This window comes from Dermacentor variabilis, chromosome 10 (genome assembly GCF_050947875.1).
Source record: "Dermacentor variabilis isolate Ectoservices chromosome 10, ASM5094787v1, whole genome shotgun sequence".
Classification (NCBI taxonomy): Eukaryota; Metazoa; Arthropoda; class Arachnida; order Ixodida; family Ixodidae; genus Dermacentor; species Dermacentor variabilis.
The window spans coordinates 61,394,951-61,408,287 of record NC_134577.1 but is presented as its reverse complement, the minus strand read 5'-3'; the positions used below and the strand labels follow the sequence as shown (position 1 = coordinate 61,408,287).

Sequence of the window (13,337 nt, the reverse complement as noted above, 5' to 3'; positions counted from 1 at the left end):
TTTGAGATGAAAACCGGAAGTGCATCCTCTACATGGAGAAGAAGACAGCAATTTTTTTTTTCGCGAATATTTTCGGTAGTACTTGCCTTTATTGAACTACAGTAGTTGCTTGTACTGGTTCTGGCTATTCTTTGGCTATTCCCGTAGCACGTCACCTGCCGGGTGTAATAAATGGTGACGCTTCACAGACCAGTGATGCAGCGTCTCGAAGGCAGCCGCTAAATCTCGGAGGCTGCACTATTCGCTACCTGGCAGCGACGAATATTCGGCAAGGCTACCTTCTTATGCCACCAATAAAAAAATATATGTAAAGAAAAATTTTGTTTAAAGAGAGAAAGGAGAAAAACACGCTTCGGAATTCTCGCATCACACAATAGATAACACTGTCAACCATCTCGAAAATCAAGGGTGTGGCTTATACACGGGTAATTATTAAATATATTTTCTGGGGGATTTTTTTCCACACAGTTCAACGTGTGGCGTTTACACGGGTGCAGCCATTAGATGAGTATACAGTCTAAGCCATTTATAACTGATATATTGTTAAAACCGGTACCGTTATAACAATAAGAAGCTGCTGCACCATGAACTTTTGCATGTTTTCCATGGTGTAATAACCCGCTTACAACAATGCCCTAATGTTGCATTATCAGTTATAACGATGAAGTCTGGCTGCTGGGTGTTCATGCCGAAACGTAGTGAAATGTGAAATCCTTGAAAAGAAAACGAGAAATTCGAGCCGCTGAATAATGGCCTGCTGCCCGAGCAGCCGCTGCGCGCTCATTTCTCCGTACACCTCTCTCCCTTCCTTTCCACCACTCCAAACACGAATGGGCTGCGACAATAGCTCAACACCGCACCACCCTCTGAAACAGGAATGAACAGCATCAACTGTGCTGCTCCCAGATTGCTCGCTGGCTCCGCATTACTGCAAACAGCTTAATCGCTCAAGTTTGTGTGTCGCGGTTGTCTCGAAATCGTTGCTAGCCATGTGATTTCTCAGCCTCGATTGACTCGCCGCCAAAACGGAAGGTGGCTGATCCGCCCACTGATCATCGGCAATGGATAACGTTGCGATGAAAAGAAAGCGCAAGCGCACGGCTATAGATTTGGAAACTAAGTGCTTCTAACCGATGAAGCGATCGTCATGAACGTGCTTGCATCAGATAGTGGCGGCGACGACGGCAGCGATGATGCTGTAGGGCAGGCTGCCTCAACATTGTCCTCACAGTAGGCCAAGTAGATGATTCAGCCCCTCCGGGGCTTCGTTTTCGTGAGGAACTTTCCACTACAACTACGTGGAGCAGCTGGATGCCTTGGAGAAGGATGTCAGCAAGCTTCGCGTAAAGCATGCAACACTGACAGACACAGGGTTTCCTCGTGCAAGCCAGTGAGAACTACGTGGCGAGATGCTTATAGAGATCTCACTCCAGCGTAATTATTCTGGATTTTTCAAACTGACAGGCTGCTGCGGCTACCTTCTCACATTTTTTAAAAGGCCCCCTTTGAGGCCACCAAACCGATGCCTCGGCGGAGCTCGCATATCACTTGGCACACGTGACCCCTCTTTGCAGTTGTTACAGCAGTGCCATTCTTTAATGCCGACAGCCGCGGCTCGTTATACCCGATCGGAGCGCCCAGGAAGTAAAACGAGTCAACACAATCAGCAGCCGGATGGAGGAAGGTGGTGGGCAGGGGCACTGGCCTCCCCGCCATTACAATTTTCTCACAACAGCTCTGCCAGTCCCCTATTTTGATTTTTTTCATGCAACTGGGTTAGAACCATTATCGGTTATAACAATGGAATTTTCATGGCACTTCAATATTGTTATTAGTGGGCTCAACTGTATACGGTATGTGTGAATCCAGGCTCTTTCCCGTCTGGTGCCATGGAACACGTATGTGGTGCATCCCAACATTTTGCCGAGCTGCTGGCAAGGCTAGAGGCAATGGGACTCTTGACCTTACTCACTAAATAGCAGCATAGCACCCAATGCTAACTCAAAGCAAAACCTGCTCCTGTGACAATCACGCTCATAATTGCCGTGTCCCAATATAGTAGTGGGAAAACTTTCTGTTGTGCTAGCATAAAATCGAGTTGCCATCATACCCTTATCGCATTGAGCTCTTTCTCAATGCCACGGTTGGCAGCCTCGTCCTTCTGGTAGCTGGCCTCGGTCTTTTTGCACTCGGCCTGCTTCTTCTTCGCCTCTTCCTGCGAGTGCTTGAGCCGCATCTCCGTCTGGCGGCTCTCCGTCTCGGCCTCCGCAATGTCGCTCTTGGCCGCTGCATGGCGAGGGTGACAACACGCAAAAAGTGAGCAATGCAAGCTTTTGTTCCTTTTGGTTTGCACGGCCAGAGAAACAGCGTTTTAAAATAAGACAAAAGGAGACGGCTCATGTCGTTTGCGCTCGTTTTGTTCTAAAGCGCCATTTTTTCGCCCGAGTATGTGCCAAACCAGCCTAAATTTAGCACTCTGCCAGCCAACAACAGGTTCACGACTATTGATAGTTGGAGCATGCAATACTTTTCTTAAAGGGACACTAAAGGTTAATATTAAGTCAACGTGGACTGTTCAAATACAATCCCAGAAGCCTCGAAACGCTTGTTTCGTGCGAAGAAGATACTTATTTTAAGAGAAAATGCGTTCTGAAGAAAGGCGTCAGGCAGGGAGATACGATCTCTCCAATGCTATTCACAGCGTGTTTACAGGAGGTTTTCAGAGACCTGGATTGGGAAGAATTAGGGATAAAAGTTAATGGAGAATACCTTAGTAACTTGCGATTCGCTGATGATATTGCCTTGCTTAGTAACTCAGGGGACCAATTGCAATGCATGCTCACTGACCTGGAGAGGCAAAGCAGAAGAGTGGGTCTAAAAATGAATCTGAAGAAAACTAAAGCAATGTTTAACAGTCTCGGAAGAGAACAGCAATTTATAATAGGCAGCGAGGCACTGGAAGTCGTAAGGGAATACATCTACTTAGGGCAAGTAGTGACGGCGGATCCGGATCATGAGACGGAAATAATCAGAAGAATAAGAATGGGCTGGGGTGCGTTTGGCAGGCATTCTCAGATCATGAACAGCAGGTTGCCATTATCCCTCAAGAGAAAAGTATATAATAGCTGTGTATTACCAGTACTCACCTACGGGGCAGAAACCTGGAGGCTTACGAAAAGGGTTCTACTCAAATTGAGGACGACGCAACGAGCTATGGAAAGAAGAATGATGGGTGTAACGTTAAGGGATAAGAAAAGAGCAGATTGGGTGAGGGAACAAACGCGAGTTAATGACATCTTAGTTGAAATCAAGAAAAAGAAATGGGCATGGGCAGGACATGTAATGAGGAGGGAAGATAACCGATGGTCATTAAGGGTTACGGAGTGGATCCCAAGGGAAGGGAAGCGTAGCAGGGGGCGGCAAAAAGTTAGGTGGGCGGATGAGATTAAGAAGTTTGCAGGGACGGCATGGCCACAATTAGTACATGACCGGGGTTGTTGGAGAAGTATGGGAGAGGCCTTTGCCCTGCAGTGGGCGTAACCAGGATGATGATGATGATGATTATGATGATGAACGTGACCTGCTGTTGAGGGCTCACGCTGCCGGCGTCGTTGCGTACTACTACGACGACGGCCTGCTTTGAAAGGCACTTCACGCGACTTCAGTAAGTCGGCGTTGAACTCGTAATACTCTGTAGGAAAGTGCAGCGAGCACACTACGTGATTTCTCGGCTCTTTGTCAGCGCGCTGTGGCAGAGGTACAGCACTTAACCACTTCGAACGGAGAGGTTCAGTCATTGGCACAAAGTGATAAGTAACATTGGATTCGCCGCTGCAACTGCCCTTGGCCAAGTTCCGCGGACCATTCGCGCATCCCAGGACATCACATGGACGTGGCATCCTCGCTGCTTGTTCCAAATACAAGTTTCGCGAGCTAGCAGGACAACCGCAGCATGACGCAATAAAGAAACAGCTGAAACTCCAAAGTGCGCACGGCGCAAAGTCGAGCGAGTAGAGTCGAGCGAAAACGAAACCTTTCGATCAACCATACTTCTCAAGGGTAACGTCAAAATGTTATTTTTTCTTAGAATCGAATAGAAGTAGACAAGTAGCATTTTCTTCCATCTTATAATCTAATGAAATTATCTTTTTAATACGAGTAGTTGAGTACTAGTGACATAAATTATGATGAGGAGTGCTTTCGTCATCGGGCTAGTACCGGAATGTAGCTGGGGCGTCTCAAATCGTGTCATGCATTTACCTCAATTTCTCGGTTACTAAAGCTCTGTTTGCGATTATATTGATGCCTTAGACGTTCTAGAGCATTGCTTTATCACTTTAACTTGACTTTCTGGTAACCTTTAGTGTCCCTTTAAGCAAATTTTGTGGCAGGCAAACTGCCGATTTGGAAGTCGACAAACGAGTTACAGAAACTGGCATAGGTGAGTGGGAGACCAAGGATTCAGACGCCATGTACTGTCACGAATATTGCTACTCTCAATAACAGAGTTGCCATCATTACTGTTGGCAGTGTGATTTGTCCGCTTCTCAACAGCGTTGGCAAGTTTCTTTAAACAGTCACCAGGAAAAAAGTTGCTAAGTGATGATACTGATGACTTCAGTAACGTCCAACTTTGGGCAGATTGGTTCCCCATCATTATACAGATTGTGGCGCATACTTGCAAACTAAACCATGTGCTGTTTCCTCCGAGATTACTGTCACATCTGTTAACATCATAGAAGCAACAAGCGGCTGATGCCGGCGATGTTTGGCCACGCATACGACTGATGCTATGTTTCTTGCACATCCCAGCTAAAGAAATAAAACTGCACTTTTAAACAAAATGTTGCCTTACAGAAAAAGTTTCATATCATGAGCGCACCATAAATACGGTTGGCTGTGAGTGCCATCTCCTGGCGACTCCATTAACTACAAGAACCATTGCTTTAAATGAGAAAGCAAACAACGTTGCAGGAATCTAGTAAAAGAGGCATTGGTATAAGGTGTATGCATAGCTGCCAACCTGTGAACTTTAAATTAAATAAAAATCCTCAGTACATGACAAATGGGAAGTGGGGAGAGGGCGATAGCACATTTAGCCTGTGCACAAACATTTTGTCAGATATACATACACACTTTACAAGCAACGATTATTTTTAGACTCGGCACACAATTAGCGACAATCTTGAAAGAGCAGAGGCTGATTTTTAGATCACTTCGTTGCTGCCGATTTCACCTACTTCAGAAACTTGGATAAATGAGAAACAGCACGCACACAAATACTTACATGGACATAGCCAAAAACAACAGAAGGTGCATCAACAAGCCAGAGTCTCCACTCTACAGGAAATCGCCTGGATAAGCTTGTTCGAAGCCAGTACCCCTCTAGTGTATTGCGTCCTATGCGGCCACAAAATAGTGGCATTGGTAGCGTCCCAATTTCTTTTCTGCATGCATTTTGTTGCAATCTAGCAGCACCCCAGCCTTCAACACCTTTAAAGCTTTTTTTGCAGACAGGATGTATTTTTCATGGAACAATGCAACATTTGTAAAGTCGCAGAACAAGCCCAAGTTCGTGAACTTTATGACAAATTCAGCAGTCAGTAGGTATGTGGCACTCAAGAGGCTAGCAGTCTGTAACAGCGCAGTGCCAGCTGCCTCAGCAGTATGCCAAAAAATGTAATATACGATATCCTTCTGTTCACCACTGCGGCCGACACACGCAACGTCACGTACCCCTCAACTGCTCGGCAAGAGTGGCCTCCTCTCCTTCGGCGTTGCTCGCAAGGCCAGCGCTGACCGCCTGGAAATGCTTGTGAGCCGCGGCCATGGCCTCGGCGTCCTTCTCGCTCTCCTCAGCCAGCTCGACGAGCGTCGCCTGCAACTTCTCCACCTGCTTCTCCTTGCTCGCTATGGCGGTCTTGTCCTGGTGGTAAAGGAGCAGAGCTTTTGTTTGAGCTGGTTGACCAGACATTCTGGCGTAAGTACTAAAGCACCAAAAAAGGAAAGACGCAGTAGCACACATAGATGAGACAGGCATCAACTACCAGCTGATTTCATTCTTTGACGGAGACAAGCATTTAGGCCACAATCACTATCAATACAGCAGGCACCTTAATATCGCCAGCAAAACAACAGATACAGTAGAATGCTCATCTCCTTCAAGCGATAAAATCGGTTGGTAGTTGGCGCCCGTCCTGTCGATCCGTGCTTCCTTGTGCTTTTTTTTTTTCACCATAATACTTATACCGGTTGGTACAGTCCTCCAGAAACTGCACAGCTAACACAGGAAACAGCTTTTAGTTGACAACTTCCTTTCCAACTTGACACCGTTTCTTACTCTTCCTTCATTTGCACTGAACTGCTTTATTTTGGAAGAAGCTGCAGAGTTCGACGTGAAGATTAACCGGCACCACCAACACATTGCACGCAAGAAAAAAAAAATTTCTGCAAGCTTACTGGCACAAAATTTTCTCGGAGGGAAACCTTGGTGGAGAGCTTCGGATTAATTTTGGCACACAAGGTTTCTAAATGTGCACACAATGCACGCAACATGAATGTCTTTGTATTCTGCCTCCATCGGAATGCGGCTGCTGCAGCTGGGAATTGAGTCCACAACCTTACACTCAGCAGCACAACACTATAGTCGCTAGCCACCATTTTCTCATGTTACTCGGCAAAGATTATTCTTGTGCTCTCTTTGCTTGCAAGCATGTAGCTTGTTTACTCAACTCTGGCTTGTCATTTACATAGAATACAATAACATTATTCATGTTCTTTGCAACTTCTGACAACTGTAATTACCTTACAGTAATTATACTGTAATTATACTGTACAGTAATTATACTGTATTAAGCTGTACACTTATTTAATGCTCCCATTACACTGCATCTAACTTACAATAACATAAGCTCTTGAAATTTCGACATTTTTCATCATCTCTCCAGTCTTTCCTATACCACTTATTCACCAGTGGCACAGAATTATATTGTGCCATCGTCATGCAGTTCGTGTTTTCCTATTACCACTTGGCAGGTGCACACTAAATTTACGCCTGCACCAGTTGCAATGAAGACACGGGCAGATTTAGAGCACCAAACCGAGACAGCGTACCTCGTCGAGGCTCTTCTGAAGGCTCGTGCGCGTCTTGTGCTCCTCCTTGATGCGCCCCTTGCTGAACTGCAGGTCCGAGTTGGCCTTGGTCTCCTCCAGCTGGCACTCCTTCAGGCGACGCTCCAGTGACTCCAGCTTGTCACCGGTCTCCTGTGAACCAGCGGGCGGTCCGCAATGTCATGACCCCAACAACCCGACTGACACCAGCTCAATTGGCGCCACTGCGAGACAACGACCACTGCAGTCCCTTTTCCAATTACGGCTACTGCTTTCCAGTTGGCAATGCTGTGGAGGCTACGCAAAGTAGTGCGGTCATAGAAGTCTTGCTCCGTGTTTTTCGCAGTGCCGTTTTTTCTGGTATGCAACACTTTCTGTGGCGCAACTACAGCCGCCGACCGATTTTCCGGACTCCAAAAATTCGGACATGCCCGATTATTCGGTCAGCTTCGCGGCACCGCCATTCTCCCCATAGACCATAATGTATAACAACTGCCGAAAGTTCGGACGCCTTGCAACCTCTCGTCTGATTTTTCGGACACTCCTTTAGCTAACTCGGTCGAGAGCACCATGCACCGACTCTGACCGGTGCATGGTTCGACTTGCTGAACGCCATTTTTATTTTGAACGGAGCTTCCTTGCTGCCCCACGAAGTGGCGCTACTAGAAATCCCCGCTCATCGTCATATGTCGTCATCGTTTCTGCCTGGTTAGATAGAGCGGCTCTGCAGCAGTTCCGGTTTCAGCTTAGTAAGCCATGTCAAGACAATCCAGCAGCTGATTTGTTTCCTGGCGCAAGACGCTGCGAGCAGGCCGCGTTTTTCGTTTGTGCGACTGGTGTCGGCACGGTGGTGTTTGCTTAGTGTGCTGTGTCGAGGTTTCGGTGATCCAACGCGGCATACGTAAACATCGCGTCAAGGGTCTAATGGCGCCGACAGTGCCCGCGCAGACTGCGCTGGGGAATGCCGGCAAGCGGGTGCCGGGAGGCCCAAGATTTGTCGCCTTCCGATGTGCTCCCTACTGACGCGGAAAATGTTCTGCCGAGACCTGCGCAGTGGTGGCATTGCGATTCCGGACACCGTCTCATTTGACAGTTTCATAGGTGCTGACACTGCTGTATTGACATGCGCAGAACTCGACGACGGCAAGATCATTCGTTAGGTTTCTGCTGCACCGCCGGACGATGACTCCGAGTCGGAAGATGACGCACCATGTGCTACGCTGCCGTCGCATGCGGAGCGTGTACAAGCAGTGACTGTGCTTTCAGCCGCCAATAGTGACCGTACGACCCTCTCCGAGATTCAGGCTTATCTGATTACGCGTAAACTGAACAGCGTGCAACGGCGCATTCACGATTTCTTCCAAGGCTACTGCCGAGCCCGAATAAGTGCGTGGAAATAAAGGATTTCATTTTTTTTTCTTAATCTGTTTTTTCGGACACCTGTTTATTCGGACATTTTCGCAGTCCCCGTGAGGTCCGAATAAACGGTCGGCGACTGTATAGTTAAACCTCAATATAATGAAGTGTGTTCATGTGCAATTTCAATACAAAAAATTTCGCTGCCACCGCAAAGGAATACCGAGGCAATAACTGGAAAATCCAGCGGACACTGCTGGTCAAATGGTTGATTTACATGCGACTGCTTGCAAACACACCTCTTAAATCACGTGCAGCGTGCCAGAGAGCGGAGACAGAAGTGGAGCAGCGTCTTTGCTGATAGTGATTCGCTGGTGAATTCGGCTAATTTCAAAATCATGCGGCGTGCACTGCCCAATTTCAGAGGTCACAACTGACAACCGCGGTGTCAGCACAGCATATCGTAGATTTGTATACCAACGCATTTTAAGTTGCATGTACTTCTGTATCTCAAGCATACATTACGTCAATGCCCAATTTGGTGTTTCTTGTTGCCAACTGTCCCTGCCTCATGTGGCAATACAGTTGAATTTCGTTAATGCGACTCCAGTTGTGTCTATTTTTCAGCTAATTCGGTTAACAGATTAAGAACCCTGTATCCCAGAGTGCTGTGCAAATCAAAACTGGCAAAAACCCCACGATCAGGTGCTGCAGTGATGAAAGGGGTCTATTGCTGGAAAAGCTTAGCCTCAGAGATATGCTTTCGCTACTATGAGGGAGCCATTTCTAGGGGTGCGATTTCATTTTGCCACCACACAGTGTTGCTTGACTGCTGTACAGTTCAACAGCTATACAAAAAATTTAAATACCAGTTTCTAATCATGCCAATGCACTAAAATTTTGCCAGCTTGCTGTGGGATGAGCATGATTTAATATGCAATGCATTATTCAAGCTTGAAAATTTGGCGTAACAGCCCCTTTATGGGCCGTGTGCAGCGAAATTGACTTCTATAGTTTACAACTTCCAGCAAAGGTTCTTACTGTGCTGCCACCTCTCGGCTTCCGTCAAAACTATTACATATATATATACATATATATTGCTTTCCTTGTGATGTCTGCAGTGACAGTAGTTTGGGAGTATTTCCGCTTCACCTAGCTTACTGTCGCATGCTCACGCCCACACACTTTATAATTGGCTTTCCCATGCGAGTCATTTTCAGTTAAGCGCATCCGGAAATCTGATCTCTATGTCACTTCTACTCAACCAAACCAACGCCGCGAGATGCTTGCCCACGTGGCTCTCCACAAACGATGCCACAGCAGACAAACGATACCGCCATGCCTGCGTTTCTTTTCTCGACACTCGGCTCGGGAAAACTGCTTGCCCCTTGTTGGCGACGGAACGAATTAAAAATCAATTAAATTCTGGAGTTTTAAGTGCCAAAACCTCGATCTGATTAAGAGGCACGCTGTAGCTCCAGAATAATTTGGACCACCTGAGGTTCTTTAACCTGCCCCTAAATCTAAGTACACAGGTGTTTTCACATTTCGCCCCCATTGAAATGCAGCCACCATGGCTGAGATTCGATCCCGTGACTTCGTGCTTAGCAGCCCAACACCATAGCCACTAAGCAACCACGGCAAGTGGCGACGGAACGAAGGATTACTGCAAGTTTCTGACTCGTTTGTTTTTTCTGACATACTCAAAAACAAAGTGTTTTCTTGCGTGCGCTCACATACAAGGTTCGATTATGCTATGAGTGTGCACGCTGGTTGCTCCGTTGCAAGTTAAGTGAGCAGTGATTCCTCTGATGTGGACTACAATCGCCAAACCAGAATATATCTGTCTCAGCATATCTACTTTTTTTATTCTTATAAGTATTTATGTAAGTCCATCTGTATTCACAAATAAACAATGCATGTTTACCTACGGAAATGTTTTTTTTTTTTCATTTTATTGTCACTAAAGAAACAGCAGTAAATTTCATTTGAAATAGGTCAGTCTGAAGATTTTAAATCTGCAAATAAAAAAATTTGACCCTCGAAGGGTTAACAATCTATCTAACATTTGATTACAGCAAGTTTCTTGCTCGCTTCATTTTTTTCTAACAGGTGGGCACCACTAAGGTTGCTTGCAGAGGCTCACATGGCATGCCTCACTTTTGCTGAGGCTGCGCATCTCTGGGACCATGTTCTCTAACGATACCCGTAATGTTTATTATTATTATATCTTAGACTTCCAAACCTTCTAATTGGTTTGGAAGTTTGCCACACCGCTGTCTTTGCTGAATAGCACCCTTGACGCAACACACGATAAATATGAAAAAATGAAACTGAACATTTCAAAATAAGAGCCCCAGTTGTGTCAAACCATAAACGTAAGTTGCGTAATTAATACATTTGTTTAAAGACTAATTATGGCATTTTATCGCTGTATTCAACAATAAGCCATGTATAAAACTGTACAGATTTTTAAAAAATTTCACTTTGTTTAACCTAAAATATTATTTACTTATTTTCTCTCGAAATAAGTTGCTCTCAAGAATTTAAATCAGCAATGAAAAAATTTGGCTCTCGGGGGATGCATATTGTCGCCCTGGTGATTTAGTCTGGCTGTGGACTCCAGTACGGAAACGCGGGTTATGCCAAAAGCTTTCGGCCACCTACGATGGATCGTATGTTATTATTAACAGACTCACGGAAGTCACGTATAACATAGCTCGCCTCACGGCGAGTGGTAGAAGAGCTGCCAAGACACAAGTGGTCCATGTCACCCGCTTGAAATTGTTCACGTCACGACAAATGAATTGACTCGGGTTCGATTCCCGGCATCAGAGCCACAAAGCCTGCTTAACGGACGGTGGGAGCTTCCCCCAAGCATTGATTTACCTTCGGCATTTGTGTCTCGAAAGAATTTTTGTGTCTTCAAACAAAGGTTTACAAGCGCAATTTAAACAATGTGACGCTAGATGCGAAGCATTAGGGTTGTAAAGTGAATGTTTGTGTTCTTTTAGTCTAATATTAATGCACCTGCCGCTCTGTCCAATGTAAGTCTTCCCGCACTTGAGAGGAATCTGATAAACTATACGAGTGTTACAAGGCGCAAAAAGGGACACATGTCTAACGCCGCAATCATCTTTTGTTTTGCCACCCAGTTCAAGTTTACTATTTATCATAGGGCACATGATAGACAACTTGCAGGCCGAGAAAACTTTATTCACGTCATATCTATTGGCCACGTTCCATAAACAATGGGATAATCTATGTACATAGGGCACCACAGCAAACCTTTTTTTTTCTGTTTTTCTTGTTTCTGAGCGGGCCTTTTACGCATTTTAAAAGCTTTTCGCAGGTTAGTGATAATAAATGCACAGGATAACTAGCCTTCTCGAGCCTATCTATTTGTTGTGAAAAACTGTTTCATATTGTTACGCGCGAAGGAGACCGTTTATAACCCTTACGGATGAAGGGGACCGTTTACTTTAGGCCGCGAAGGTGAGCGCAAGAGCGGTCAGTTGGTTGGTCAACTCAGCGTCGTTTTCTTCTTCCTTCCCCTCTTCCTTCCCCCACTCGGGACTACAAGCATGCTTACCGGTCTTCGTTTTCTTCATGCGTAACAATATTTTGAAAAAAATGTGACCCTCACAGGCCAACCCTGTGACAAATTGATGACAAATGCAGACTTTTCTCTTTAAAGACCTGCATTTATGCGGCCTTTTCGTTTTCTTAAATGATATCATACCAGGAATGCCTATAGCACTTTTACTGCTATTGTTGAAACAAAAAGTAGCAAAAGACATTGCATACTATTTATGTGGCAAATTACAAGGTACTGCTACCTCTGTCATAACGAACTACTGTATAAGCCAGAATATAGGTTGATATTTTTTCCTGGAAAAAAAAGCAGCTAAAGTCACCCTTCGTCTTATATAGTGATCTTTAGCCCATTGTGAGTTGTCTTCCGGCCAAGTCAACATCAGGGGTCGACCTATATTTTGGATCAACCTAATTCTGGTTTATATGGTAAGTCATCGTGGACACTGAAGGGGTTAAAGCAGACCCACCATGGCGACTGTCATGTTAAATGACGAGATAGTGCACATCCTGTTTACAGAAAGACTAAGAACAATTGTGGAGTGAAACACCAGAAAGCGTGGAGAGTGTTGAAAAATCAGCCCCGACGGTGCACTTCACGAAGTGCAGAACTTTCTAGGCCATACCTCATCCTTTTTACGCTCCATCGTGGTGATGAGCTTGCTCATGTCCTTGGTCTTGGCCTGCAGCTCCTCGACCGAGGCCTTGGACTGCTGAACGGTTGCCTTCATCTTCTCCAGCTTTTCCTTCGAGGTCCGGCTGAGCTCCTGCACATAAAATGCAGAACATTATATGAATACAGAAATGTGAATGCTGCGTGAACTTAGCTATAACTATAATGAGACAGGAATGCAAGTGAGTGGTTAGCAGTGTACGCCCTTAAACTAAATTGCTGGTTGTTTTGCTTGGGGCTGGGATAGAACTTGAGTACTGGACCAACAGCAAGAAGCATGGCTGATTACTTACGGCAACGCTTATATTGGCCCCAAATTAAAAAAAAGAAAACTGCTAGTGGCATGTGCTCAACTTGACTACCCTGAGCAGCTGCTGTTCACTTACGTTACAAATAGGGTTCCGACTTTTCCATATGAGAAATTTGAAAGCCAGAAAAGATGCAATAACTAAAGACGTGTGGTGGCGCCACTATGAATTTCTCGAACCAGCTGGCGGTGATGCCATGATTCCGGCGGCATCTGCCCGAGCCTAGTTAATTTCTTGTAGCAAAAGATGGACTACATTGTATTCTAAAAGAGCCGACGACTGAATTTATTGAGCCA

At 45.6% G+C, this 13,337-nt stretch overlaps 1 protein-coding gene across 1 annotated transcript in view; it reads right to left on the bottom strand.

The window, feature by feature from the left end:
• The window catches only part of SMC2 (structural maintenance of chromosomes 2), a 77,996-nt gene that overhangs the window by 46,004 nt on the left and 18,655 nt on the right, over positions 1 to 13,337 (bottom strand). The window contains exons 5-8 of the mRNA XM_075672849.1: positions 12,687 to 12,827; positions 7,114 to 7,263; positions 5,737 to 5,926; positions 2,111 to 2,286 (exon numbers count right to left, since the gene is read on the bottom strand). Coding sequence (XP_075528964.1) covers positions 2,111 to 2,286; positions 5,737 to 5,926; positions 7,114 to 7,263; positions 12,687 to 12,827 — 657 coding nt within the window. The remainder of the gene's footprint in view (positions 1 to 2,110; positions 2,287 to 5,736; positions 5,927 to 7,113; positions 7,264 to 12,686; positions 12,828 to 13,337) is intronic.